Source organism: Cuculus canorus, chromosome 2, assembly GCF_017976375.1.
Source record: "Cuculus canorus isolate bCucCan1 chromosome 2, bCucCan1.pri, whole genome shotgun sequence".
NCBI classification, from domain to species: Eukaryota; Metazoa; Chordata; class Aves; order Cuculiformes; family Cuculidae; genus Cuculus; species Cuculus canorus.
In genome coordinates this window covers 161,977,705-162,005,523 of record NC_071402.1, presented here as the reverse complement: position 1 = coordinate 162,005,523, position 27,819 = coordinate 161,977,705, and the positions used below count along the sequence as shown (strand labels likewise).

At 57.5% G+C, this 27,819-nt stretch overlaps 3 protein-coding genes and 1 pseudogene across 3 annotated transcripts; 2 read left to right on the top strand and 2 right to left on the bottom strand.

Annotated features, from left to right (window-relative positions):
• Positions 1-210: 210 nt before the first annotated feature.
• Positions 211-1,311, bottom strand: LOC128851166 (gastrula zinc finger protein XlCGF8.2DB-like). The gene is given in 3 exon segments (XM_054057914.1): positions 211-415; positions 417-942; positions 1,206-1,311. Coding segments are annotated over 3 exon segments (837 nt in total).
• Positions 942-25,700, top strand: LOC104057977 (zinc finger protein 585B). The gene is given in 9 exon segments (XM_054057913.1): positions 942-1,362; positions 13,163-13,289; positions 14,135-15,048; positions 18,650-18,901; positions 19,995-20,242; positions 21,845-21,969; positions 22,088-22,684; positions 23,418-24,212; positions 24,370-25,700. Coding segments are annotated over 9 exon segments (3,954 nt in total). The 5' UTR covers positions 942-1,320; the 3' UTR covers positions 25,224-25,700.
• On the bottom strand, positions 18,227-23,401 carry LOC128851189 (zinc finger protein 271-like; annotated as a pseudogene).
• Positions 18,804-21,628, top strand: LOC128851202 (zinc finger protein 79-like). Its single transcript, XM_054058466.1, has one exon. It carries the CDS (start codon positions 19,317-19,319, stop codon positions 20,271-20,273), a length of 957 nt encoding a protein of 318 aa, XP_053914441.1. The 5' UTR covers positions 18,804-19,316; the 3' UTR covers positions 20,274-21,628.
• Positions 25,701-27,819: the final 2,119 nt, after the last annotated feature.

Genomic DNA, 27,819 nt, shown 5'->3' with positions numbered 1-27,819 from the left:
CCTGCAGCAGTGCCCAGTGCCCCGCGGGACCCTCAGCGGTGGTTTTGGGGGCACTGGATTGTGGAGGCGGCCGCAGGCTGGGGCTGCTGGTGAGCCAGCATGGTCCCCTCCAAGGACTTGGCCTCCATCCACCCCCTCACCTGAGCACACCCCATCCTGTCACTGCCCTACAGGACCGACCAATGCCCCACTGCACCCAGTGTTGTCTCTTCAGGTTCTGCTTCTGCCTGTAGGTCTTGTCACACCTGCCACACTTCTAGGGCTTCTTGATAGTATGGATGCACTGAGGGATGAGCAGGGATTTCTTCCATCACAGTGGCCACAGGCAAAGGGGCGCTGGCAGGTGTGGATGCGCTGGTGGTCAGTCAGAGAGTCCTTCCATCTGAAGCTCTCACCACACTCCGTGCAGGTGAAAGGCCACTCGCTGGTGTCCGCTCAGAGAGCTCTTCTGCCTGAAGCTCTTGTTGCACTCCGTGCAGGTGAAGGGGCGCTCACCAGTGTGGATGCGGTGGTGATTGATCGGGAAGAACTTCAATCTAAAATTCTTTCTGCAATCAGTGCAGGCAAAGGGACACTCACCAGTGTGGATGCAGTGATGAATGACCACGGAGCACTTCTCGCAGAAGCTCTTGCCGCAATTGGTGCAGCTGAAGGGGTGCTCACCAGTGTGGATTTGCTGGTGGGTGATCAGAGAGCCCTTGTAGCTGAAGCTCTTGCCACAGTCACTGCAGGTGAAGGGACGTTCGCCCGTGTGGATGTGCTGGTGGTTGGTGAGGTGCACCTTCTGCCTGAAGCTCCTGCCACAGTCACTGCAGGTGTACTGGCGCCCACCCGCGTGTCTCCGCTTGTGGTTGGCCGGCACAGTCTGGGTCCTGAAGCTCTTGCTGCTCTCGGGGCACTTGCAGGGACTTGCAGTAAGACTTCTTACTTCATCCCTGAGACCTCATCCCACAACCACCAGGAGGCACTACGTGGGCGCAAGACTGGAGTGAACCTTCCAGAACTAACGATAATACGAAGTGGGGGAAAGTTATGAATATGTAGTAGGCGCTTATAACTATGCATGTCTTTACACTATAAGTAGCTGCACGTTAAGTCATGCGGTGTGCAAAGAAGGAGGAGAACCCTCTTGCACCACAGCGCTGGAAGTAAATATTCCTGTTTTATCACTCATTTTTGGGATACAGGGTTTGATTCCGCCGAACAATTTGTCGACCCAGATGGGACACGTTCTCTGCCCGGCTGCTGGATCGGTTGGGAGTGGGACATCCTAAGGCACTCCCCGGACTGCTTCTCCAGAGAATCTCCCATCCCTACCCGATGGCTGCTGGGGGAGAGACGGCCCATCAGCTGGTGGACCAGGTATGGGATTTGGGGAATACCTGCAGGGGAAACAGGGGGAGAATCTACAAGTTGTGTATGGGACGCCTCATGCTAAGAGAAGGAGTGGGATAGGTTATCAAGACCCTGTAAGCCATTCTGCGCGAGCTGAGGTAACTATACTGCTCGACCCTGGGAACTGGTGGTTTGCGCCCAAGGGGGTGCTCCCTGCTGAGATAGCAAAGCACCGGGAAGAATATAGTCCCAAGATGCCATAAGACGCACTCGGCATGGGGTGAGGAGCTATAGTACAATGGTGAATTGGGTCCTCCTTGCTGAGGTAGCAGGAGTGCCACGTGGGATAGCTATAATCTTCTACATCTGTTGCAAATCTTCAGTACCGGTATATTTTAACGTCATTTAGAGCCTATTTAGAGTTCAAGCGCTTGTGTGGGAGTGTATGGTAGCGTAATTGGGACACTTAATTAAGCTCAGAGCAAGTGAGGAGTTCCGATCAGCGGTTCTGTCCTCCCACGAGGGAAAACAGCCGGAGATGAACAAAGCGAGGGATCACTGTTCTATGTTGTGTGTTTTGTGTCATAAGCGTACTCTGTGAATTGTTTGATGTGTAATAGAGTACGAGCGGAATTGATAGGGACGGCTTACCAGGGGACGTCATTCCTGCATAGACAGAGGGGCCAGAGACAGACGAAGTGCTCAAAACTGTTGAGAGACTTGCAAATTGTTTAAAAGCCCTGCTTGTCTTGGTTAACCCTAGGAATGCACTTATGAAACCTTTCAATTCCAAACGTCCATTGAGACATTGAGATGGGTATATTTACCTCGGACCTTTGGAATGGAAGGCTGCAAAGGGTGAAATTTTAAAACACCCAGCATAGAAAAAGAAAGAAAAAAATAAAGGGAGAAAAAAAAAACCCAGGAGAGGCAGCTGAGAGTGCCCCTCCCTTTCTCCCTTCCTGGAATGCGAGTTTAGGCTTATCTGTTAAAGCAGTTTCATTGCTGGGTGTGAGTTAACCCTCCCCCTCCTGGAATCTGAGTTAAGTGTTTTGTGTGAGAGAAAGAATAAATTAAAAGTGTGAAAGCAAAAAGGTTTGCACGGATGGGGGCGGGGGGGAGGGGGCAGGATTCTGCAGGCTGCGGGGACGGATCGGGTTTCGGTGTTCAGTCTGTTGTAATGTTTTATTGTGCCATTCAGCTAGGTCGGGATGACTCTATTGTCCTGAGTGCTTATAAATCTGTGGACGGGAATTGTTGTTGTCTTGTGGGAAGTCCCTGAGAACTTAGGGACAACCTGTTTGTAAGTGCTTAAATGGTTTGTGTGGAAGTTAGAGAAAGGGAGAGTCGGAAGGTAGTCTGATAGGGGCAAAACCAAGCAAGGAATTTCCTCAAGCAAGCCCCTTGGGGTGCATGCTGAGACACTGGAAGGAATTGGCAGGGGGGGTGCCAGGGGCTCCATCACTTAGAAGAGGATCGCAGTACTGTTTTGCAACTGCTGTTGTTTTATAAAGAGAGCGGAAAAGTGGAATGAAGTGTTTTTCACCTCCGAAACCATCCAGAGCGCCAAAGGGACTGTGGGATTGTGCTGCCACATGACCCTGTGGTACTTGCCCTTGAGTGGGAAAATAACAAAGAATTTAAAGGTAAACTGAGGTGGTGTTGCGGGGGGGGGAAAAAAGGTTGTGAATACGTAGTAGGCGCTTATAACTATGCCTGTCTTTACACTATAAGTAGCTGTTTGTTAAGTCATATGGTGTGTAAGCGAGGAGGAGAACCCCTCGCACCTCAGCACTGGAAATAAACCTACTGCTTTATAACTCATTTGGGGGTTATAGGGGTTAATTCCTCAGAACACCGTGGTTGGAGTGTTGGGATGGAGGGATACAGGCTCTGAGGAAGGCCGGGCAGGGCAGATCAGGAGGGGGTGTTGCCCCCTGTCCATGACCATCTGGAGCGCATGGAGCTCCACTTGGGGATGGGTGAGGAGCCAACCAAGAGCTTACGGGTCCAGATTAAAGGGAGGGCAGGGACAGGTGATGTTACAGTGAGGGTTTGCTGCAGGCCACTGGACCAGAAAGAGTGAGTAGATGACACCCTGTACAGATAGATCGGTGCATCCTCATGTTCACAAGCTCTGGTCATCATGGGGGACTTCAACCACCCCTATATCTGTTTGGAGGGTCAGGGTACAATCAATCCAGGAGGTTCCTGGAATGTGTTGATAGCAACTTCTTTCATTAAGTGACAAAAGGGCCAATGAGAAGAGGTGCTGTACTGGACCTTGATCTCAGCAACAAGGAAGGGCTGGTCAGGGCTGTGAAGCTCAAGGGAAGCCTGGCTGCGGTGACCATGAAATGGTGAGGTTCAAGATCCTTAGGGCAGAAAAAAGGGAGTGTAGCAAACTCACTACCCTGGTGTTCAGGAGAGCAGACTTTGGCCTTTCCAGGGACCTGCTCGGTAAGGTTCCATGGGATAAAACCCTGGAAGGGAGAGGGGCCCAAGAAAACTGGTTCATATTCAAGGATCGACTCCTCCAGGCTGAGGAGCGATGCATCCCAACAAAGAGGAGGTCAGGCAAAACCACTAGGAGGTCTGCATGGATGAGCGAGGAACTCCTGGACAAGCTTAAACTCAAAAAAGAAGCCTTCGGGTGGTGGAAGCAAAGGCAGGCACTTCAAACAGCCACGCGTGCGTTGCCATAGAAAGCAGCACGGGATTCTTCTCGCAAGTTAGTGGAGAGAGAGGGATGTTGTTAGTTACTGATCTTAGAGCTCTAGACCGGCAAGTTGTTGCATTACAGAGTAAAATGAGGCAATAGGAACAAGGAGACAGGATTTTACAAGATGCACAAGTGATCACACAAGAAGGGAAGACCACTGCCGGGCTGCAGAGCTTATTGTTAATGAATGAAGGGACAAGGGAATTTTTGCTCCTGTGGTGAATGGCACAACATGGTAAAAAGCTGATGAGATGAGCAGATGGTTCCAGCGAGCGCTGGCGGCCACAGCACGGGTGGCAGCTCTCCGAGATGACCCCACATCCCTCTGGCTCCTTTGGGAGTTTTACCCTCATCCGTCCACAAGTCCCGGGGCAGATCGCAGCCTCTCACCATCTCCCAACAAGAAAGGGAAGGAAAGGGGTTTGTAGGGATGAGCAAGGGGATGCCAAGCCCGAGGTGCTGCTATCAGCAAGTGGTGGCACACGCCACGCTGCTGTGGAGCAGCTCACCAGTGTTTCCCCTGCCCTGGCAGCCACTCCTGAGCTCACGGCTCTGCCGCAGCAGCTGCCGGCAACGTGAGGCTCAGCGTGGCGGGGAAGGGGCGACGATGATGAACCCCTTGACCGAGAAGCGCAATGCCTGCTGCTCAGAGTGTCCCCAGGGAGCAGCTCAGGAGGATCCAGGCTGCACAGGTCAAGAAGTTCCTTGGGCAGCTGCCCGAGCCGTAGCTGGTGGTGGAGGGGGCCAGGACCACTACTTGATCCCAGTTCACGCGTTGCAGGACAAGAACAGCCAGAGGTCGGTGCTCTGGGTGTCTCCCCACAGCCACCCCCGCAGCAGCTTCCAGTGCCCCGTAGGACCCTCAAAGGCAGTTTGGGGGGGTGGGGGGGCACTGGGCTCTGCAGGTGGCTGCAGGTTGGGGGTGCTTAGAGTGTGCTGGTGAGCCAGCAGCAAGGATGAGTCAGGGAGAATGAGCCATTCTGTCTCTGCCACTCGTTTGCCTATCAGGATGACTAAACTGGCACCTGGTCATCCCCTCCCTTATCAGATTTACACCATAGATTTCCGAACAAAGACTCAGAGGTGATCCTCAAAACAGAAGTATTAATAAGATTTGTGAAAAGAAATCTACACATGTTTACTTGGGTGATTTAGACTATGAGTTTTTGTGATGGAAACATCCTGATCGATGACCCTGGATTTTCTGGAATCCTACACGGTTGGTGGGGATTAAGCAATCCACTGTGTCCCGTACTATCAGGCGCCTCTGACCAAAGTAAAGGAGATGGGCCGACTGGCACCTGAGATGTTATCACTCCAGAATGGACTATAAGAGAATGAGAGGAGCAAGACTTAATCTGAGCTCCCTCTCAGCTGGTCTGAGACCCCCCACCGAGGTCAACAATCTATGAACACCAGAGCATTTTTAGAACATCTAAAGACTTTATCACCGAACACCGATCTCCGTACAGGTCATATGGTCCCTCGCAATCCTTATAGGATGCTAATATTGGTTAGACTTAAGGTTAATATTCTTGACTTAGAATTGTAACATTATAGGTAATAAACTAAATGTTTAAATACAGTTCTGGATCCTACTCTGTCTCTGTGACACCCTCATCCAGTAGCCGATTCACTTTGTCATAGAAGGCGATCAGGTTAGTTTGGCAAGACCTGCCTTTTGTGAACCCGTGTTGATCGGGACTGATCACCCGCTTCTCTTGCATGTGCTTCATGATAGCACTCAAGATCACCTGTTCCGTGACTTTCCCCGGCACTGACATCAGACTGACAGGCCTGGAGTTCCCCAGATCCTCCCCACAACCCTTCTGGTAGATGGGCACAACATCAGCCAGCCTCCAGTCCAGTGGAACTTCCCCAGTCAGCCAGGACCACTGGAAGGTGATGGAAAGGGGTTTGGAAAGGGCATCCGCCAGCTCCTTCAATACTCTTGGGTGAATCCCATCCCGCCTCATAGACTTGTGGGTGTCTAGATGGGCAAGCGAGTCTCTAACTGCCTCCTCTTGGATCACGGGAGCCTCATTCTGCTCCTCTAACTCCTGGGTTTGTGCACAGGGGTAACAACTTCCCTTGCTATTAAAGACTGAGGCAAAGAAGGCATTCAGTACCTCAGCCTTGTCCTTATCCCCTGTCACTGTTGTTCCTTCTGCAAGTTTATACCCCCATGGCTGCACTCCAGTTATGAGAGTCATCCCACCACGTTTCCGTGACGGCAAGGACATCATTGTCACCTTGCCCTGCAACAGCTTCCAACTCCTCCTTCTTATTGTCCATGCTGCGTGCATTGGTGTGAACGCACTTCAGCTGGGCTGGCGAACCCTCAGCCCTCATAAAGGGAAGAGAGCTCATTCCCAACTGACTGCTCCTTGGAATAACTCACTCCACAGTGCCAGTTTCATCCTCACCGCCCCAGGTAGCATCGCCCCCACTTGCTCTGAGGTGATGTACTGGCGCTCCTCTCCAGCACCATCTCTCAGCCACTGGAGCCCCACTTCCAGGCTCACTCCCGACTAGCCTGGTCTCCTCCCCCTCCCCCTTCACATCGAGTTTAAAGCCCTATTTAAGAGCCTCGCTGGGTTTTTAGTAAGGACTTTAGTCCCCCTTGGAGACCAGCGTGTCCCATCCCTGGTAAGAAAGCCTGGGGGTGGGTCACCCCATGATCAAAGAACCCAAAGCCTCTCTCCTCACACCAGGCTCGGAGCCAGGCAGTAATCAACTGTTCCTCTTTGACCTCCTGCTTCTCATTCCTTAGCACTGGAATGCAGATAAACACCACTTGTGCCCCAGAGCCCTTCAACATTCTCCCCAGAGTCCTGGAGTCTCTCTTGGTGGCTTTCAGCTTTCTGCACTGTAAGTCATCGTTGCCTATTTGAAATGCTACTAGAGGGTAGTAATCTGTCTCTTTCACCGAGGAAGGAAGTTTTCTAGTGACATCCTTTACTGATGTCCTGGGTAAGCAGCAGACCTCCTTGTGGAGAGGGTCCGGTCTGCAGATGGGTGCCGCCGTTCCTTTTAGAAGGGAATTCCCTTAGACAGTCACTCTCCTCTTCTTATTTACTGAGGATGTTTTTATGGTCTTTGGAGGATGCCTGAGCCTAGGAAATGTTTCTAGTCTGTGGGAGCCATCTTCTTCATCCTTAGGGATGTTTTCCACCTGCAGTGCTTCATATTTATTCCTCAAGGGTCTCTGGGGGTTTGTTGTCTGGGTAGGGGGAGCAGGTTTCCTGCGCCGGACAGGAACTCACTGCCATTCCCCATCTCTTGTTTCCCCAACCTTACAGTTTGCAGGTGGGAGTTGCTCAGCCGCACCAACTCCAGCAGCCTGCTGAGTTTGTGAGAGGGCACTGCTCCAGCGATCCATCTCCCTCTCACATTCCCTGATGGTCCTTAGTCTGTTCACCTCCTCCCTCAGCTCTGCCACCACGCAAAGCAGTTCCCCTACGCGAGCTGGTGTGGGAGGGGGTACTGCCTACAGCCCAGGCTCTGTGGGAGGGGGCACTGCCTACAGCCCAGGCTCTGTGGGAGGGGGCACTGCCTACAGCCCAGGCTCTGTGGGAGGGGGCACTGCCTTCAGCCCAGGCTCTGTGGGAGGGGGCACCGCCTACAGCCCAGGCTCTGTGGGAGGGGGCACCGCCTACAGCCCAGGCTCTGTGGGAGGGGGCACCGCCTTCAGCCCAGGCTCTGTGGGAGGGGGCACCGCCTACAGCCCAGGCTCTGTGGGAGGGGGCACCGCCTACAGCCCAGGCTCTGTGGGAGGGGGCACCGCCTTCAGCCCAGGCTCTGTGGGAGGGGGCACCGCCTACAGCCCAGGCTCTGTGGGAGGGGGCACCGCCTACAGCCCAGGCTCTGTGGGAGGGGGCACCGCCTACAGCCCAGGCTCTGTGGGAGGGGGCACCGCCTACAGCCCAGGCTCTGTGGGAGGGGGCACCGCCTACAGCCCAGGCTCTGTGGGAGGGGGCACCGCCTACAGCCCAGGCTCTGTGGGAGGGGGCACCGCCTACAGCCCAGGCTCTGTGGGAGGGGGCACCGCCTACAGCCCAGGCTCTGTGGGAGGGGGCACCGCCTACAGCTCAGGCTCTGTGGGAGGGGGCACCGCCTACAGCTCAGGCTCTGTGGGAGGGGGCACCGCCTACAGCCCAGGCTCTGTGGGAGGGGGCACCGCCTACAGCCCAGGCTCTGTGGGAGGGGGCACTGCCTACAGCTCAGGCTCTGTGGGAGGGGGCACTGCCTACAGCCCAGGCTCTGTGGGAGGGGGCACTCCCTACAGCCCAGGCTCTGTGGGAGGGGGCACTGCCTACAGCCCAGGCTCTGTGGGAGGGGGCACTGCCTACAGCCCAGGCACTGTGGGAGGGGGCACTGCCTACAGCCCAGGCTCTGGGGAGCTGCATGGACCCACTGAGGCTCTGAGCAGGACAGATGGGGGCAACATCTATCCTGTTTACTGCAGCATTCGGAGCGGTTTTAATTGTCGCCACCATGGTCAACGGTCCTTTATGGCCGGCCTCCAGCCCCTCTCTGCTCGCTCAAACTGCCCCGTTACGCTAACGTGCCACGCTCCTCTTCGCCGCGCTCCGGGTCACCGTGCTCCCAAGGGACGGTTTAAATCTCCCACGGGAGCTGCCGGGCCTGCCCCCTCCCATCAGGCACCGCATGGGACCGTCCGCTGCCACGTGTCAGGAGCTGAGCGTCACCAGCCCTGCTCCCGCCTGTGTTTTCCTGGGCTTTTCCGGGCTGAGGGAATTGCCCCCTCGCCTCTGATGGCCACCCCATGGCAGCACTCACCATCCTGCCGCTGGATGCCGCCGTAAAAGCTAATACACCTGGTTCCTCCTTGCGACCCACCTTTGCTCCACCTGAACCCTGTGGAGATACGCCAGTCCCCACCTGGCAGAACACACGTGCTACGAGAGGAGTGTCCGAGGCGCGCTCGGCTTTGGAGGGACGTCTCATCCCCTTGCACAGGCGCTCCTTCTGGTGGCAGGGGTTGACTTGGGGTCCCCAATGAAGGCTAACAGTCATCATCACCTTGAACCTTGGATGAACTTGTCCTGGCGCGTGCTCTGTTGGGGTATGGGTCTGTGGTAAGTCCCAGCATTAATTTTCCTGTCTTGCTTCGTGGATCTTTCACAATAGCAGGGAGATGCGGAGGAAGGTATGAGTCGCAGGGAGACTTGGAGACAGGTACAAAGCATTTGTTCTGTACCAGCTTTGGCTGTTATCGTAAGGCCTGCATCTGTGGTTTCTGAGGCTTAGCACCTGATGGGAAATGTCGAGAGAGAAATCGATCCTTTGACTGAACCTTACACTGTCCCATCCTATCCCATCCCATCCCATCCCATCCCGTCCCATCCTCTTCTTTTTTCAGTGTCAGGAGGATGACACCAGACAAAGCCCACTCATTCTCTCCGTGCCTCCCCTCTGGACTGCCAGGAAAATTAACCCTAGCCTAGCCAAACCCTGGCCATTTGCCACCCGTGCCCAAAGTCCACCCTTCCCCTTCCATCCCCACTGCTTTTCCCAGCAGGGACATCGATTCAGAGATCTCCACGTGGATCTCGTGCCCAGAGCCTGGGGACAATAGGAATGACTGAACTAAATCATTAAGAGGTCCTTTTCAACCTGGTGATTCTATGATTCTATGATTCTCCCCAGGGCCCTCTGAGTTCACCATCACTTTTCAGTCCTCAGAAGGACACCTCCCATCCTGTCATCACCCTACAGCTGCCCACAGGTCCCACTGCACCCAGTGTTGATTATTCAGGTTCTGCTTCTGCCTGTAGGTCTTGTCACACTCACCACATGTCTAGGGCTTCTCGCTAGTGTGGATGCACTGGTAGGTGACAAGGGATTTCTTCCACCTGAAGCGGAGGTCACAGTGGCCACAGGCAAAGAGGTGCTCACTGGTGTGGATGCGTTGGTGAATGGTCAGGGCGCGCTTCCAGCTGAAGCTCTTGCCGCAGATGGTGCAGGGAAAGGGAAGCTCCGCAGTGTGGATGCTCTGGTGGCTGATCAGGGCACCCTTCCAGCTGAAGCTCTTGTTGCAGTCAGTGCAGGCAAAGGGGCGCTCTCTGCTGTGGATGTGCTGGTGTCTGATCAGGGCGCCCTTCTCACTGAAGCTCTTGTTGCAGTCAGCACAGGCGAAGGGGCGGTTGCCTGTGTGGATGCTCTGGTGTCTGAGGAGGTTGCCCTTGTGGCTGAAGCTCTTGCTGCAGTCGGCACAGGCAAAGCCGGATGCACTGGTGTGGATGCGCTGGTGCTTGATGAGAGAGCTCTTCTGGGTGAAGGTCTCGCCACAGCTGGTGCAGGCAAAGGTATGCTCTCCGGTGTGGCTCCACTCATGGATGATGAGCACACTCGGGCTCCTGAAGCTCTTGTAGCACTTGGGGCAGGTTGGAGGGCTCTTCTCCAGTGGCTGGAGAGCCGGTATGGGGTGAAAGTGAGGGTGCCCTGCAGGACCCTCCTGGCTCCTGCTCAGCTCGCTAGAGGATAAGCCCCCCAAAACCCTGCTGCTGGAATCCAACATCCCTCCCACGGGCCCCTGGGACCCACCTGGCACAGGGCTCTGGTGCCTCCACCACACACTGGGGGGGATGTCTGGCACGCACTCGGCGTTTCTCCTCACTCCAGATTGCAGATGATCTCGGGCTTGACAGCGGCCCAGTGTGTCCGGGGCACAGAGAGAACCACCCTCTCCTGTGATTCCCAAAATGCCGGCAAATAAACTCCCTCTAAGACTCACTTTGGTGCTTTAGAAAGCAAACCTTTCCCACTTCAATGCATCTGTAATCTGGAGCTTTGGAGCCAACTCTCTGCCTGACCTTGGGCTGGAGATAGGGGAACACTGCAAACAGAGGTGATTCCAGAAGAGGAGACATCTGTTCAGCACAGATCGTACTGAACATAAGGCGTTATCATCTCCAAGGAATGCAGAGAGTCTGGAAAAACACTCTTTGAAAGAAAACATGCTCCCAGAGGGACATTGTGTCTAACAGTCAAAAAATACAATCCCTTAGATGAAACTTAACCCTACAGACACAAGAAGTAGTCACAAGCAGTTTTCTTTAGAAAGTAGAAGAGAATGTCCCTCTGAGAGCAGGTTTTCTTTTAGACAGTTTGTTTCCCAGACATTTCTCATTCTTTGGAGATGACAACGCTTTGTGTTCAGTACAATCTGTGCTGAACAGGTGTCTCCTCTTCCCTAATCACCTCTGCTTGGAGTTTTCTGCTTATCGTAAAGGCAAGCTCAGAGAGAGAGCTGGAGCCAGCTCCAAACCAGCAAGAGTTTTGACTCTTGTGAAGTTTCATAACAACATTAAAATTAGACCTTGGAAAGTTACAGAAGACGCATAAGATCTATGGGAAAATATAGACATATGGATGTAAGTGGGGAATCTATTCTGTAACAGCTCTTGCCTGGCTGCATGGGATGGATGGAGATCACTCCCTCGGGTGCCCAGGCCTGAGGAAGGATGCTGCTTTTCAAAACACCAAAATGAGTCTCCCCAAGAGTTTATTTGCTGTCATTTTCGGTATCAAGGGGGGCTGCCTGCCGGGGGGGCTGCCTGCTGCAGCCACTGCAGCCGCTCGGCTCCCCAACACAGGGACGAGGGCACAAGGGGCCATAGGGACAGGGTCTGGGGACAGGGGTACATGGGGTGGGTCAGCTGGCCAGGGGGCTGGAGACACGAGGACAGGGCCAGAGGGCTGGGGACATGGGGACACGGGGGTGGGGATAGGGGGGCTGTCGCTGTTCAGCCCCAGCGGGTCACGAAGCACCACCCAGCCGCTCGCTCACTGCCTCTCGGGGGATGCAAAGATCGGGGTGGGGGGATGGTGTCTGATCTGTTTTTACCGCAGCAGCGTCCGGGAGTGAAACTTCCCTCTCCTCCCAACTGGCACCGCACCGGTGTTAGACCCCAATTCGGCACCTCCTTTGCGGAAGAAGCCGGGGAGGGCTCTGGCATCCCAGTACCCCTGTCCCGGAGAAGCTCTGCATCCCCGGCAGGCGCGGATCTCAGCGTTCCCTGGGCAGGAGGGATCCCACCCCACAGCCAGGCAGGGACTGCAGCCCCCAGACCCTCTGCGGGCAGCCCGGCAGGAGATCCGGGTGGAGATTGACTCTCGGAATAACGACACCGAGCGCAGAGTTAGGTGCAGGTATGCGGCTGTGCACAGAGTGCATGGAGGATCTGTCCTCCACGTTCGCACACCATGTATCAAACCCCGTACATCTTTATTGTGTTATATATATGCATTGGGTTAACATTACATAGTCTGACTTTTCCAAGAAGGGGGTAGGGTTAGTAAGAGTAGTCCCAGGAACTCATTATCTTAATAAGATTAATTACAGGAACTCATTATCACAGGTCTCCTCCTCCTAGCGCTTGCGTGTTTTCTCATGATAGTGGTCCATGGGGTCTTTGGGGATGAAGGTGGGCAGTCTTCCTCACCATGAACTTTTCACCTTTCCTCCTTGCGCTTGCTCTTAGGGAGCCCAGGCTGTCTTCAGGCCTTATCTGTCCCAGCTGGTGGTCCCTGCTTTTACCGTTGTACCACTCCTTGTTATCAGGCTCCAACCAGATACAGCCACCGCCTGGTTAAGAAAAAACCGCTTTGTGTCAGAATTCTATATTTTAGTTAATGTAATAGGTTAGTTATAAGTGATTTCTGCTTTCAAGATCTCTGGAGCGATGTCCTGACCGGGAGAAGCGCTGGGATGGAGGGGAGAAGGTGGCCGCGGGCACGGGTGGGGAGCGGCCGGGGTTGGGCTGGAGGGGAGACCCCGAGAGGCGCTGGGGGTGCGGCTTCGGGCGCGGGGTGGGGTCCCTCAGGCTCAGGAGCCGGGAAAGCTGCCTGGAAGCCACCGGCTGTGCCCCTGTCCCGGTGCAGGCGGTGGGTGGGGTGTCCCCCCCGCGCGGGGAAGTGCTGAGTGACCCCCCCCGTGCCGCCCCTCTGCCCTCCCCCTGCCCCGCCCGGGCTGCTGCGAGCTCTGCCGGCACTGCCCTCGGGCTGGAGCCGCCGGGGCAGAGGGGACCGGGCAAGGCGCGGCGGGGCGAGCTGAGCCGGGCGTGCTTCGGGCTGCAGATGGCGGGGCCGTTCGAGGAGGTGGCCGTCTACTTCTCCCGCCAGGAGTGGGCAGAGCTGGCGGGCTGGCAGCGGCGGCTCTACCGGGAGGTGATGCTGGACACCTACGGAATGCTCGCCTCGCTGGGTGAGATGCCGGGGATGGGGGTGCCGGGGATGGGGGTGCCGGGGATGGGGGTGCGGGGGATGAGGGTGCGGGGATGGGGGTGCGGGGATGGGGATGCCGGGGATGGGGGTGCCGGAGATGGGTGTGCCGGGGATGGGGGTGCCGGGGATGGGGGTGCCGGGCATGGGGATGCGGGGATGGGGATGCGGGGATGGGGGTGCCGGGGATGGGGGTGCCGGGGATGGGGGTGCGGGGATGGGGCTGCCGGGGATGGGGGTGCCGGAGATGGGGATGGGGGTGCCGGGGATGGGGATGCGGGGATGGAGGTGCGGGGATGGGGGTGCCGGGGATGGGGATGCAGGGGATGGGGGTGCGGGGATGGGGATGCAGGGGATGGGGGTGCCGGGGATGGGGGTGCGGGGATGGGGGTGCCGGGATGGGGGTGTCGGGATGGGGACGCAGGGGATGAGGATGCGGGGGATGGGGGTGCCGGGGATGGGGATGCAGGGGATGAGGGTGCAGGGGATGGGGGTGCGGGGATGGGGGTGCTGGGTGAGGACTCTCTGCGGCTCTGCCGGGCTGGGCTCCACAGCACCTGGGCTGGAACAGACCTTGCCAGTGGGAAAGGACCTCTGAGGCTGACCGAGTGCGAGTGCCTCAGCCTTTTGGGGCTGAGCAACAGTAAAAGCCCGGCATTGCGATCATTGGCCAAAGGCCTCTGCAACCCTGCCTGGCTTGGGGCATCGAGTGGCTCTGCGGGAAGCAGGATGGATGCCAGGCGTGGGGGTGCCGGGGATGGGGGTGCTGGGCCGGCACTGCCCTCCCGGCAGCGAGGCTGAAGGTGCTTCTCTCTGTGCCCTGGACAGGTTGCGCTGCCATCAAGCCTGAGATCATCTGCAGGCTGGAGCGAGGAGAGACGCCGTACTTGCCAGACCCTCCCGGGGCACAGAAGAGGCACCGCAGCCCTGTGCCGGGCGGGTCCCAGGCATCCATTGTGGCTGTGTGGAGTTCCTCCAGCAGGGGTTTGGGGGAATCATCCCGAGATGAACCAAGCAGGAGCTCAGAAGGCCCAGAAGAGCACCCTCACCCTCCTCTTGGCCTGGCCCCCCAGCCGCTGGAGAAGACCCCCCTCACGTGCCCTGAGAGCAATAAGAGCTTCAGGAGTCGGAGTGCACTGACCGCCCACAAGAAGATCCACACGGGTGAGCGCCCCTTCACCTGCACCGACTGCAGTAAGAGCTTCAGCTGGAAGATCGACCTCATCAGACACCAGCGCATCCACACGGGTGAGCGCCCATTTCACTGTGCTGACTGTGGAAAGAGCTTCCGACTGAAGCAACTCCTGATCATCCACCAGCACACCCACACTGGTGAGCGCCCCTTCATCTGCATGGAGTGTGGCAAGAGCTTCAGCTGGAAGCAACACCTGACCAAACACCAGCGCATCCACACAAATGAGCGTCCCTTCTCCTGTACCAGCTGTGGCAAGAGCTTCAAAGACAAGAGCAACCGGACCAAACACCAGCGCATCCACACTGGCGAGCGCCCCTTCATCTGCATGGAGTGTGGCAAGAGCTTCACCCAGAAGAACAACCTCATCAGACACCACCGCATCCACACAGGTGAGCGCCCGTTCACCTGCACCGAGTGCAACAAGAGCTTCAGAGAGAATAGCGCTCTCATAGCCCACCAACGCATCCACAGTGGTGAGAAGCCGCACAACTGTGAGGTGTGCAACAAGACTTTCAGGCAGAAATTTGACCTGAAGAGACACCAGCGGGTGCATTGATCCCTGCGGGTGGTGCCAGAGGGTGACAGGTGGGAAGGTGCATGTCCTTCCCTGTCAGGGGAGCAGATGGAGGCCAAGTTCTTCCCGGGAGGCGGCTGCAAGAAGCGGTTTCGGGGCAAGGAGACCATGCTGGCTCACCAGCGCATCCACAGCACCCTCTGTCTGCTGACACCTCCACTCCGGTGTCCCCAAAACTGCTGCGGAGGGTCCTGCAGGGCACTGGAGGCTCTGCTGCAGGGGTGGCTGTGGGGAACAACCTGTGGGAATAAACTAAATATGAGGAAAAAAGGGAACCCTGAAGTTTTATGAATCCTCCCTCCCCTCACAGGCTGAGTATAAGACAGTTTTCCTTAGAAAGTAATTAGTGAAGGTGTAACATGCAGAGGTGCAGCACAGTTTGCATCGGAAAGGAATGCATCGAGGACATCTTGCCCTGTGATGTGGGTGCCGGGATGTTTGGGGACAGCCGTGTCCAGCCCCCGCTATCAGCAAGGAGCCTGGTACCCAAGGACAACGGCCCGTTACGTTCCAAGAAGACAAATTGCAGTCACCGCTCTGATACTCCTGCCCTCCAGCTGACCTGTTCGCTTTACACCATCACAGCAATAGCATTGTAATACTAAAGCACAGCTCCATACAGAAGGCTGCCCGCCTCCTCCCCGGCTCTGAGGCAAAGCACTCCCATAACCACTCCTACTGCTCCTGCGGTCAGGTTTTGGCATGTGAAGGGAGAACTTTTCCTCCAGCAATCGGCAGGGTTTGACGTTGTACCTTCAGTCACTCTCGATCCACCTAAAACTCCTCCCCAAAAGTGTGATTATGAAAATGAAAACAAAGGGGAAATTTTTGGGCGGAAAGCGTTGAAACTTTTGGGATCAGCTGATGGGTTGGACCCCATCTCCCCTCCCCCTGTTGGGATGCCATTGGGGTAAGACCTTAGCGTTAGGCACACTGAATATAGATCTTAACAACAAGCTAATTCTTAGCATCTCTCTCTACTTGAGCCTTAACTACATATTCCTCACCTGCACATCGCTCTGATCTGGGCTCGGGTATTTGATTTTCAATGTATTTTCCCAAACACCATCTTCTCCCCAGACACCACCAAACCCTTATTTAGTCATGAGTTGTTAGAATTGTTATAATAAACCTGACTTGTTCACATGTAGACAAGGCTCGGGAATCTTACTGACCGTTAAGGGGGACATAAAGGGAACTTAATGAACTTCCCTTGAATTCTCAAGAACTGAGAACTCTATCCTCTCGTGAGCATCCTCCAGCCGGCACAGCTCCCTCAGGGCCTTCCCTCTTCACAAACCACAGGTCCAGCGGGCACCTTGCCCCATCGGGTCACTCGCCAGCTGTGTCAGCAAGTTCTCTTCCACCCACTCCAGGAACCTCCTAGACTGGTTCCTCTCTGCTGCTTTGTGTTTCCAGCAGACATCCCGTGGACTGAAGTCCCCCATGAGGATGAGGGCTGGTGATGGTGAGGCTCCTCCCAGCTGCTTCTAGAATAACTCCTCTGCCCCTTCATCCTGGCCGGGTGGTCTGGAACAGACTCCCACCACGACATCTGCCTCACTCGCCTTCCCCTGAGTCTTCGCCACAAACCTCCAACCCAGCATCACATCACAGAGCTCCAGAGAAGCCAAACACTCCCTAACACACAGGGCCACCCCAGCACCTCTTCCTCCCTGCCGTCTCCGATGAAGAGTTTGTAGGCATCGTTGCAGCCCTCTGGCCGTGGGAGTCACCCCACCACGTCTCCGTGATGGCACTAAGTCATAGCTCTCCTGCTGCACAACGCCTTCCAGCTCCTCCTGTCTGCTGCCTGTGCCGTGTGCATCGGCGCAGAGGCCCTTCAGCTGCACTGTCAGCCGTGTCACCTTCTGTGATGGGGTGCTCCTGCCACCCCCAGACTGACCTTCTCCTGCAAATCCAGATGGAGCCATAACCACCAGTGGGGATCGAGGTGGTTGACGACGGCTTCATCCACATCCCAGTGACTTTGGGGGAGACAGATCACAACACAACAGCCAAGGGCCGAACGATGGCAATGCACCCACCTGGGTCCGGCTCTGGCCAAACCGGGAAGAAACTGGCCCCCAGCTTGGGGTGTAGAATATGATTGTGAGTCAATTGCCTTACTCTACCAACGGTGAGGGGACCCAGTGCCCTTCGAGCTCTCCTGAAACAACAGCGGGAGCACATCGGGATCTCCCGGGGAAAACGACACCTCTTGAGGTTTCTCCTCGAGGCTGAGAGAATCCTTGCTGCAACAGAACCTCAGTGGGTGAACTGGGAATAGGTGCTCTGAAACTGCGACTTTAGCTCCGAGGTGTAAAGGAGGTGTTGTGCGTATGTAGTCCTTTAGACATAACGGCACAGTAAAAAAACTAAGTCTACCCTAAGAGCAAACCTTCTAAGTCACTGTCACATCTATTATCAAGCTTTGTTAAATCTCTGTTTTAAATCAATCAACAGATTGCTGTTTCCCTCTTAAGAGTGAAGTGCATCCCTCTATCTCTCCATTGACAAAAGCACTGCGGGGCCCAGCACGGCCTGGAAGGGGCGACGATGACGAAGGCCTTGAATGACGTGTGTGATGCCAACTGCTCAGGGCATCCCCAGGGAGCAGCTCAGGAGGATCCAGCCAATGTTTAATTTCAATTACTCTGAAATGTGCATGCTTTGTAAATTCTTTTCCCCATTTTAACCCTTTCCTTCCTCGGGTATTCAATTCGGATGGACAGCTTTACCCCATGGTTGCTCTATGCTACTGATTCTCTAAGGGCACCTGCCCTGCCTGATCCCACCTGGAGATGCTCTCATGGGCTGATAGCAGATCAGCCCCTTTGAGCTAAGTCAGAACACACTCCAGCTGTTCCCAGTCTGTGTCCCACAAGGGCTTTTAACCACACTCAATCATTGTTGCAACCAAGAGGACACAGGCAGAAGAAAATGCATTTTGCAACCAGCCAAGTCTTGGGGCAAACCCCAAAGTCCCTGTGACTGCAAAAGGGATGGGTTTGACTTGAACAGCTTCATCTTGTAGGACAGAGGGTTTGGTGGGGGTCTAAGGCTCAAATGAGCTGAGGGACCCCTGGGGTGGGACGGAGGCCCTCGGCTGCTGTCACAGCTTTATCTCTTTAGGCAATAGGGTCCCCATCTCAGGAGGATCCACACCGTGCCGGTGACGATGCTTCTCTGGCAGCAGCCCGAGCCGTAGGCAGTGTTGGATGGAGCCATGGTCGCCACTCGCTCCCAGCTCATGTGCAGCTGCTCTGGAGGAGCCAGAGGTCGGGGCTCCGAGTGTCCCCCTGCAGCCACCCCTGCAGCAGAGTCCCCGGTGCCCTGCAGGACCCTCAGTGGCAGGTTGGGGGGTGACAGGTTGTGGAGGCGGCTGCAGGCTAGGGGTGCTGGGGGTTCACTGGTGGGCCAGCATGGTCTCCTCATCCCAAAATCATTTCTTGCAGCTGCCTCACTGGAAGGTCTCTGTCCTCCCCCCCAACAGGGACAGACACCCCTCCTCCTGCTGGCCACCCTCTGGCACTGTCTTGGGGCCCTCACGCACCCGCTGGTGTCTCTTTAGGTCACACTTCTGGCTGTAGGTCTTGTCACACTCGTCACACTTGTAGGGTTTCTCGCCGGTGTGGCTGTGCTGGTGCTGGATCAGGTGTTCCTTCTGGCTGAAGCTCTTGCCACAGTTGGAACAGGCAAAGAGGCGCTCACCCATGTGGATGCACTGATGGGTGATCAGGGGTCCCTTCTGGCTGAAGGTGTTGCCACAGCAGACACAGGTGAAGGGCTTCTCATCACTGTGGATGAGCTGGTGCTTGATCAGGTGTGGTTTCTGCCTGAAGCTCTTGCCGCAGTCTCTTCAGGTGAAGGGATGCTCCCTGGTGTGGATGCGTTGGTGCTTGTGTCACAATGACACTGCTCCAATCTCTAAGGCAGTGTGGGGTTGTTCAAAGGCGGCGAGGTGGAAGAAAATATTCCAGAGGAAAAGACAAAAGACACATCTCCGTGCGTAATTGTTTGGCTGTTATGTTGCCGCTTTAGCATTAGAACGTGTTGTACTGATCATTGTCCTTTTAGGGATAATGAGCCTTGTTTTCCTCTAGAAGTGAGACTCGGATGACCTTTAGTGCAGGTGAGGCATGAGCGATATGTGCTCTGAGTGGGAGCTGTGGATTTCTTTGGCCGATTGTACCCTGGTGCTTCGCTGATGCCAGGGTGGCCAAGGTGCCAGGCACGCAATGGATGGAGGTGCCCAGGATCAGGGGATATTAATCCCTTGCCATCCAATCTGGGCTGCGGGTGCCGGGGCTGTTTCAGCCTGGGGTGCTGAGGCAGGGGGTGTTTGGGTGGGGCTGGCAGGGCTGGGGATGTTTGGGTTGGGGGTGCTGGGGCTGGAGATCCTGGGGGTGCTGGCACTAGGGATGTTGTGGCTGGGGGTGTTTCAGCCTGGGGTGCTGAGGCAGGGAGTGTTTGGGCTGGGGCTGCCAGGGCTGGGGATGTTTGGGTTGGGGGTGCTGGGGCTGTGGTTGCTGGGGCTGGAGATCCTGGGAGTGCTGGGACTAGGGATGTTGGGGCTGGGGGTGTTTGGGCCAGGGCCACCAGGACTGCAGGTGCTGGGACTGTGGGTGCTGGAGCTGCTGCTGCCATCCAGGCAGTGTGGCAGTGGGTGCTTCTCTCTGTGCCCCGGACAGGGTAGGCCACCGTCAAGCCTGAGATCATCTGCAATCTGGAGGCGAGGAGAGACACCCTGTGTGCCAACTGCCCCGGGGTGTGGAGGAGGCACTGCAGCCCTGTGCCGGGGAGGCTCCAAAGGTTTGTGGCAGCGGTGGCTTCTTCCACCAGCACAAGTTGCTGGAGTTCATCCCTCAGCCAGGTCAGTGGGAGCCTGGGGGCACCCTCAGCTCCACCCCTTGCAGGCCCCCCAGCTGCTGAAGAAGATGCCCCTAAGGTGTCCCAAGTGCAAGAAGAGCTTCAGGAGCCAGAGTTTGCTGGCCATCCAGGAGCAGAGCCATGCGGGCGAGTGCCCCTTCACCTGCACCGACTGTGATAAGAGCTTCAGCCACAGGGTCTCCCTGACCAAACATCAGTGCATCCACAGGGGCGAGAAGCCCTTCACCCGCCAGACACGCGGGAAGAGCTTCAGCCAGAAATGCTACCTCATCTTGTACCAGCACACCAGAAGGAAAAGACAATGAAAGTGAGGAGCTGCAGCTGCAGGAACTGAGGGAGCCTGTGAAACAGCCCTGAGCTGAAGACATGAAAGAGAAAGAGGATGAACTAAACCGGAGCTTGCAAGCAACAACAACCCTTGAGTGGAGTGAGTGGTGGCCGTGTCTTCTCCACCACCGGCGATGGAGAGATGGCCTTGGAGTCTCAGGGAGCCTGGGGCATGGCGGGGGGAGCAGGTGGGCAGACAGCACTGGGGAGAGGGGCTGGGGTGCTGGGAAACTGGGGCCCTTCCGATTGAGATGCTGGGCAGTGCAGTTCCCCCAGCGTCCTGCCTGGAGAGGAGCTGGCTGCTGCAGTTGCTGCCTGGCTGGGGAGCTGGGGCCCCTGCAGGATACGGGAATGCTGAGATCCATGTCTGGGTGGGAGACTGGGATACTGGGCTGCTGGCCTCCTCTCTGGCAGGAGTGCTGGGTCCCTGCCAGGCTCAGGTGTGCCCTGGCCTTGTCCCAGCTGGGTGCCTTGCAGGACCTGTTGGTGCCTCCAGCAGGAGGCAGCAAGGACAGAAAAACTCCTTAACTTGCAAAGCAGATGGTGAATTGTGGTCTACCACGCAACCTGACCAGTGCCCTCTGTGGGGATAGGGCAGTGTCCCAGCCAGATGCTGCCGCAGTAGAATCTGATCATACCCTCCCCCCACCTCGTATCTTTGCACTGAAACCCCCATCCAGCTGAAGGAAACTCGAGGCACCAGTGACTTTGTGCTCCTGTGCTGACACAAGTATTGTTAAAAGCTGATGGGAAGGGCAGGCAGTTCAAGCAAGCTCCGCTGGGCCCGGCATGGGCTGCACCTTGCATCCAGACAATCCCATACCCACAGCCCTCGAGCTCCGCCACAGCGCTGCTTCATCCATCTGCCCACCAGAGCTCCCGGGCACATCCCAGCCTCTCGCCCTGTCCCAGCTAGAACAGGCCAGGAAGGGGATTTAGAGGGATGAGCGAGGGGATGTGGGGCCCGAGCTGCTGCCGCTGGAGAGCAGTGGCGCACACTGTGCTGCCGTGGAGCTCACTGCTTGTCATCAGCACCAAGAAGCTTTTGATTTAGTCTCAAATAGGAAAAAGAAAGCAGCATCTGTCCACGTGGGACCCTCAGCAGCAGCTTAAGGGGCCACCGGGCTGCCAAGGAAGTCACCCTGTGGGCCCTGGTGCAGCCGCTGGTGTTTCTTCAGATCAGACTTCTGGCTGTAGGCCTCGCTGCAATCATCACACTTGTAGGGTTTCTCGCCGGTGTGGATGCGCTGGTGCTTGATCAGGGCACCCTTCTGGCTGAAGCTCTTGCTGCAGTTGACACAGGAAAAGGGCTTCTCACCACTGTGGATTCACTTACACTTGAGAAGGGAGATGGTGTTGCTAAAGCTCTTCCCACAGTCAATAAAGGCAAAGGGGCACTCACCTGTGTGGATGCGCTGGTGGTTGATCAGGGAGTCCTTCTGGAGGAAGCTCTTGCTACACCTGGAGCAGGTGAAGGGCCACTCACCCGTGTGGCTCTGTTCATGGATGGCCAGTGCAGTCTGGTTCCTAAAGCTCTTCTTGCACTCAGGGAACATGGAGGGGGTCTTCTCCAGCAACCAGGGGGCTGGGCCAGAGTGGAGGTGAGGGCTGAAGTGGTGGTTGCAGTGGCTGCAGGCAAAGAGAGGCTCATCGGTGTGTACACACCGGTGATTCGTCAGGACACACTTCCAGATGAAGTTCTTGTCACAGTTGGAGCAGCGAAGGGGGCTCAGTGGAGTGGATGCGCTGGTGCTTGGTCAGGGCCCCCTTCTCTCTGAAGCTCTTGCTGCAGTCGGAGCAGGTGAAGGGTCGCTCGCCCGTGTGGATGCGCTGGTGAGTGATCAAATGCTCCTTCCGGCTGAAGCGGAGGTCACAATTGGGACACGTAAAGGGACGCTCGCCAGTGTGGATGCGCTGGTGGCTGACAAGGTCACTCTTGCGGCTGAAGCTCTTGCCGCAGTCGGAGCAGGTGAAGGGTCACTCGCCAGTGTGGATGCGCTGGTGGATGACAAGATCACTCTTGCGTCTGAAGCTCTTGCCGCAGTCGGAGCAGGTGAAGGGTCGCTCGCCCGTGTGGATGCGCTGGTGAGTGACCAGATGCTCCTTACGGCTGAAGCGGTGGTCACAATTGGGACAAGTGAAGGGACGCTCGCCAGTGTGGATGCGCTGGTGGATAACCAATTGTTGCTTTTGGCTGAAGCAGTGGTTGCAGTGGCTGCAGGCAAAGGGACGCTCGCCAGTGTGGATGCGCTGGTGAGTGAGCAGGTGTTGCTTTCGGCTGAATTGATAACCACAGACAACACAGGCAAAGGGGCGCTCGCCGGTGTGGATGCGCTGGTGTTTGACCAGGTGTTGTTTCTGGATGAAGTTCTTGCCGCATTCAGGGCAGGTGAAGGGGCGCTCGCCCGTGTGGCTCCGCTCGTGGATGGCCAATGCAGTCCGGGTCCTGAAGCTCTTGTTGCACTCAGGACACGTGGGGAGCGGCTTCTGCAAAGGCTGGGGGGGTATCATGGGGGAGAGCTGAGGTTGTCCTGAGTGGTTCGCCGAGGTCCCTCTGAGCTGGCTTTGGGACGAGTCCCCCCAGCTTCTGCTGATGGAACAACCCACCGCTGCCACGGACCCCCGGGACCCGCCCGGCACAGGGCTGCGGTGCCTCCGCTGCTCCCCGGGGGGGTCTGGAACGCACGGCGTCTCTCCTCGCTCCAGCTTGCAGATGAGCTCGGGCTTGACGGTGTCCCAGCCTGCCCGGGGTACAGAGAGAAGCACCTTCACCCGCACTGCCGGGATGGCAGCGCCGGACCGAGCACCTCCAGCTCCAGCACCCACGGCCCCGGCACCCCCAGGACCGGCACCCCCAATCCCGGCACCCCCAACCACGCAGCCCCAGAACCAGCACCCCCAGCTCCGCGACCTCCAGCCCCAGCACCCACAACCCCAGCACGGTCCCCCCTCTCCCCCCTGTCCCGGCACCGCCATCCCCGCACCCCCATCCCCGGCACCCCCATCCCCGGCATCTCCCCCCATCCCCGGCGCCCCCATCCCCGCATCTCACCCAGCGAGGCGAGCATTCCGTAGGTGTCCAGCATCACCTCCCGGTAGAGCCGCCGCTGCCATCCCGCCAGCTCTGCCCACTCCTGGCGGGAGAAGTAGACGGCCACCTCCTCGAACGGCCCCGCCATCTGCAGCCCGAAGCACGGCCGGAGCCCCCGCCTCGCCCCCCGACACCCCCTCTGCCCGCAGCTCCGCCGCCGACAAGGACGGAGACGACGAAAGGGTTCTGGGGCGGAATTGGTGTCTCTCGAGCAGCCCAGGCTCCAGGCGGGCACAGCCCAGAGCGGCTCTCGCTGCAGCAGCGCCTGGGGGGAAATTGCGAGGCCCCGAGCGGCCCCGCTCCGGTCGAGCCTCAGAGCGCAATCAGCATCTGCTTTGGAAGGGAAGTGGTTTTTTCCGGCCTGGCCGCCCCCCACCCCCACGCAACCCCCCCGGCTCCGAGCCCAGTGCTGGCGCCAGCGAGTCGGAAGGAGCGCGGGGTCCCAGAGCATCCCAGTGCCGGAGGGCTCTGCATCCCAGTGCCCCGGGCCCGGGGAAGAGCAGCCCCGCAGGCAGGCTGGCCCTGCAGCCCCCGGCCCCTCTGCGGGCAGCCCGGCTGCGAGAAGGGCACTGCCAGGCCTGGCGGGGGAGCGGCGACCCCGGGGCTGCCGGGTCCGGCCTGGCGGCGTCAGGGTTGGGGCAGAGGGGGCCGGGCAAGGCGCGGCGGGGCGAGCTGAGCCGGGCGTGCTTCGGGCTGCGGATGGCGGGGCCGTTCGAGGAGGTGGCCGTCTACTTCTCCCGCCAGGAGTGGGCAGAGCTGGCGGGCTGGCAGCGGCGGCTCTACCGGGAGGTGATGCTGGACACCTACGGAATGCTCGCCTCGCTGGGTGAGATGCCGGGGATGGGGGTGCGGGGATGGGGGTGCGGGGATGGGGGTGCCGGGGATGGGGGTGCGGGGATGGCGGTGCCGGGACTGGAGATGCTGGGCCGGCGGTGCCATCCCTGCAGTGCTGGTGAAGGTGTTTCTCTCTGTGCCCCGGACAGGTTGGGCCGCCGTTAAGCCCGAGCTCATCTGCAGGTTGGAGCGAGGAGAGACGCCGTGCGTGCCAGACCCCCCCGGGGCGTGGCAGAGACACCACAGCCCTGTGCCGGGCGGGTCCCGGGGTTCCACTGGGGGCGTGGAGGGTTCCTCCAGCAGGAGTTTGGGGGAATCATCCCGAGGCAAACCAAGCGGGAGCTGCGGAGACCCAGAAGGGCACCCTCACTCTCCTCTTGGCCTGGCCCCCCAGCCGCTGGAGAAGACCCCCCTCATGTGCCCTGAGTGCAACAAGAGCTTCAGGAGTCGAAGTGCACTGACCGCCCACAAGAAGATCCACACGGGTGAGCGCCCCTTCACCTGCACCGACTGCAGTAAGAGCTTCATGTGGAAGAGCAGCCTGACCAGACACGAACGCATCCACACGGGTGAGCGCCCCTTTCACTGTGCTGACTGTGGAAAGAGCTTCACCTGGAAGCATCACCTGATTCCCCACCAGCGCATCCACTCTGGTGAGCGCCCCTTCACCTGCACGGAGTGTGGCAAGAGCTTCAGCCAGAAGCAAGACCTGGTCAAGCATCAGCGCATCCACACTGGTGAACGTCCCTTCTGCTGCACTGAGTGCAGCAAGAGCTTCAGGCAGAAGACCTCTCTGAGCAGACACCAGCGCACCCACACAAGCAAGTAGCCCTTCACCGGTGCCAAGTGCAGTGAGAGCTTCAGACGGAAGGACTCTCTGACTGACCACCAGCGCATCCACACCTGCCAGCGCCCCTTTGCCTGTGGCCACTGTGACCTCCGCTTCAGATGGAAGAAATCCCTGCTCATCCCTCAGCGCATCCATACTATCAAGAAGCCCTAGAAGTGTGGCAGGCGTGACAAGACCTACAGGCAGAAGCAGAACCTGAAGAGACAACATTGCGTTCAGTGGGTGCATTGGGCGGTCCTGTAGGGCAGTGACAGGATGGGGTGTGCTCAGGTGAGGGGGTGGATGGAGGCCAAGTCCTTGGAGGGGACCATGCTGGCTCACCAGCAGCCCCAGTCTGCGGCCGCCTCCACAATCCAGTGCCCCCAAAACCACCGCTGAGGGTCCCGCGGGGCACTGGGCACTGCTGCAGGGGTGCTGGGCCCTGTGGGTGGCAAACACTAAACTCCTGGTGAGTTTGCGAAGCAGAGCTTGTTTCTGCAAAAGGGAGCGGTTGGCAAGAGGGAGCAAGTGGCACCGGACAATGCGTCCGGTCAAACAGATCAAAGGACCTTGCAAAGGGTCACTGGTGCGTTTTTCTGTGTTTGCTTTGTTTGTGGCATTGGTATTAAAGAAAATCGTCCTTGACTACTGGTGGAGTTGTGGGACTGCACCAGCTAGATCAATTGCTCCAGGACTGGTGACCGTGCATCGGGATGCTTAACCAAACAGGAGAAGCCATGCCAAGGGCCACTCGACACTCACTGAGGGACTCAGTCCCACCTCGCCAAGAAGCACCCAGGAGTTTGCAAGAGGCGAAATTGGCCCCCGGACCCCCTTTTGTTGGGGAGGAGGAATTAAAGAACCCCCTGACCCGACGGTCGGGGCGATGGGCTGCGCTTCTCTTCCCCCGGAGGAAGGGAGGCATTTTTGCTCAGTCGCCTCTGCCTTTGTTGGACCTTCTGGGGGAAAAATAACCCCAACTGCAGCTTCAGCTGCTGCAGCTTTGATACATTTTTGCTACAGCTTTGATACATTTTTGTTACAGCTTTGATACATTTTTGCTACAACTTTGTTACAAATCTTTATTACAATTGGTTACTTTTTTGTTACAAGTTTGTTCCATCTTTGTTAAACCTCTCTCAGCCCTTCCCCTGTGAATTTATCAACAGCGATCCCAGCCTTGGTCGCTCTGAGGGGACTCTCCCGGGTCAAACCAACTCGGACTGGTTGCCAACTCAGCCGCAGAATCCCCAAGGCATGAACCGGTGACCAACTCTGGGACACGGGACGGATCCAGCGGCTCTCAGGCTCCCCTGGAGAAGCTCAGAAAGCCAGGGGGGTCCGTGCTGATCCTCGTCACTCAAAGGCAGGGCATCCCTCGGCTGCTGTCACAGCTTTATCTCTTTAGGCAATAGGGTCCCCATCTCAGGAGGATCCACACCGTGCTGGTGAGGATGCTTCTCTGGCAGCAGCCCGAGCCGTAGGCAGTGTTGGACGGAGCCATGGTCGCCACTCGCTCCCAGCTCATGTGCAGCTGCTCTGGAGGAGCCAGAGGTCGGGGCTCCGAGTGTCCCCCTGCAGCCACCCCTGCAGCAGAGTCCCCGGTGCCCTGCAGGACCCTCAGTGGCAGGTTGGGGGGTGACAGGTTGTGGAGGCGGCTGCAGGCTAGGGGTGCTGGGGGTTCACTGGTGGGTCAGCATGGTCTCCTCATCCCAAAATCATTTCTTGCAGCTGCCTCACTGGAAGGCCTCTGTCCTCCCCCCCAAGAGGGACAGACACCCCTCCTCCTGCTGGCCACCCTCTGGCACTGTCTTGGGGCCCTCATGCACCCGCTGGTGTCTCTTTAGGTCACACTTCTGGCTGTAGGTCTTGTCACACTCGTCACACTTGTAGGGTTTCTCGCCGGTGTGGCTGTGCTGGTGCTGGATCAGGTGTTCCTTCTGGCTGAAGCTCTTGCCACAGTTGGAACTGGCAAAGAGGCGCTCACCCATGTGGATGCACTGGTGGGTAATCAGAGAGATCTTATGGCTGAAGTGAACCACAGGGCCTCCAGGTTATTGTTTCTGTTCCCTTCACCTCCCCATCTACCTGCCCCTCCTGTCCTGCACCCAGAGCCTGGTGCTCCTGGAAGCGTTGTCTGAATACAAGTAGGGGGGCTGGTGGTTGTGGGAGAGCCCGGTATCCTGCCCGTGGCACATCCCCACGGCTGGAGCGGTGAGAGGAGGACCGATGCCATCACTGGAGACTTAGAGCTGCCATGGGGCTGGGGCTTTCCCTGGCTGTAGCACGGCGTGGTGGAGCCCCGGGTTCCTGGGCAGGAGGCACCAGAGAGGGAAGGAGCAGGGATGCTGCTGGCTTTCTGCAGTGCTGGAAGAGCTGCTCCAGATGGGGCTTGTGGCCACTTGTGGGGACACGCAGTGGGGCTGAGACCCAGAGTGAGTGCCCCGTGCTGGCACTGTTCACATCCCCCACATCATGGGAGGCTTCATCTTCCCTCACCCTGAGTCGCTGCCTCTTTAGAAACCTTTCAAAGCCAATTGCAATGGGTTGATATGAAGACTGGGGTCACCTTGCCCCTCCCCGCCAGCACAGGGCTCTCCCCTCATGGGGTTTTCTGTCCCCGATGCTGTGTCAGGCCTGGCTTGGGCACCTCTCTGTGATCTCCCCCACTGTTGCAGTCACAGCCCCCCCTTCTCTTCTGCACAGGGACTCCAGTTCAGCTGCTGGTTGGAAAGAGGCGATTCTGGATCTGAGAGTCCTAGTTTCTCCT

Excerpts from the sequence above, each read along its gene's own strand:
- LOC128851202 (XM_054058466.1), top strand. The coding sequence starts at position 19,317 with ATGGATGGAGGTGCCCAGGATCAGGGGATATTAATCCCTTGCCATCCA.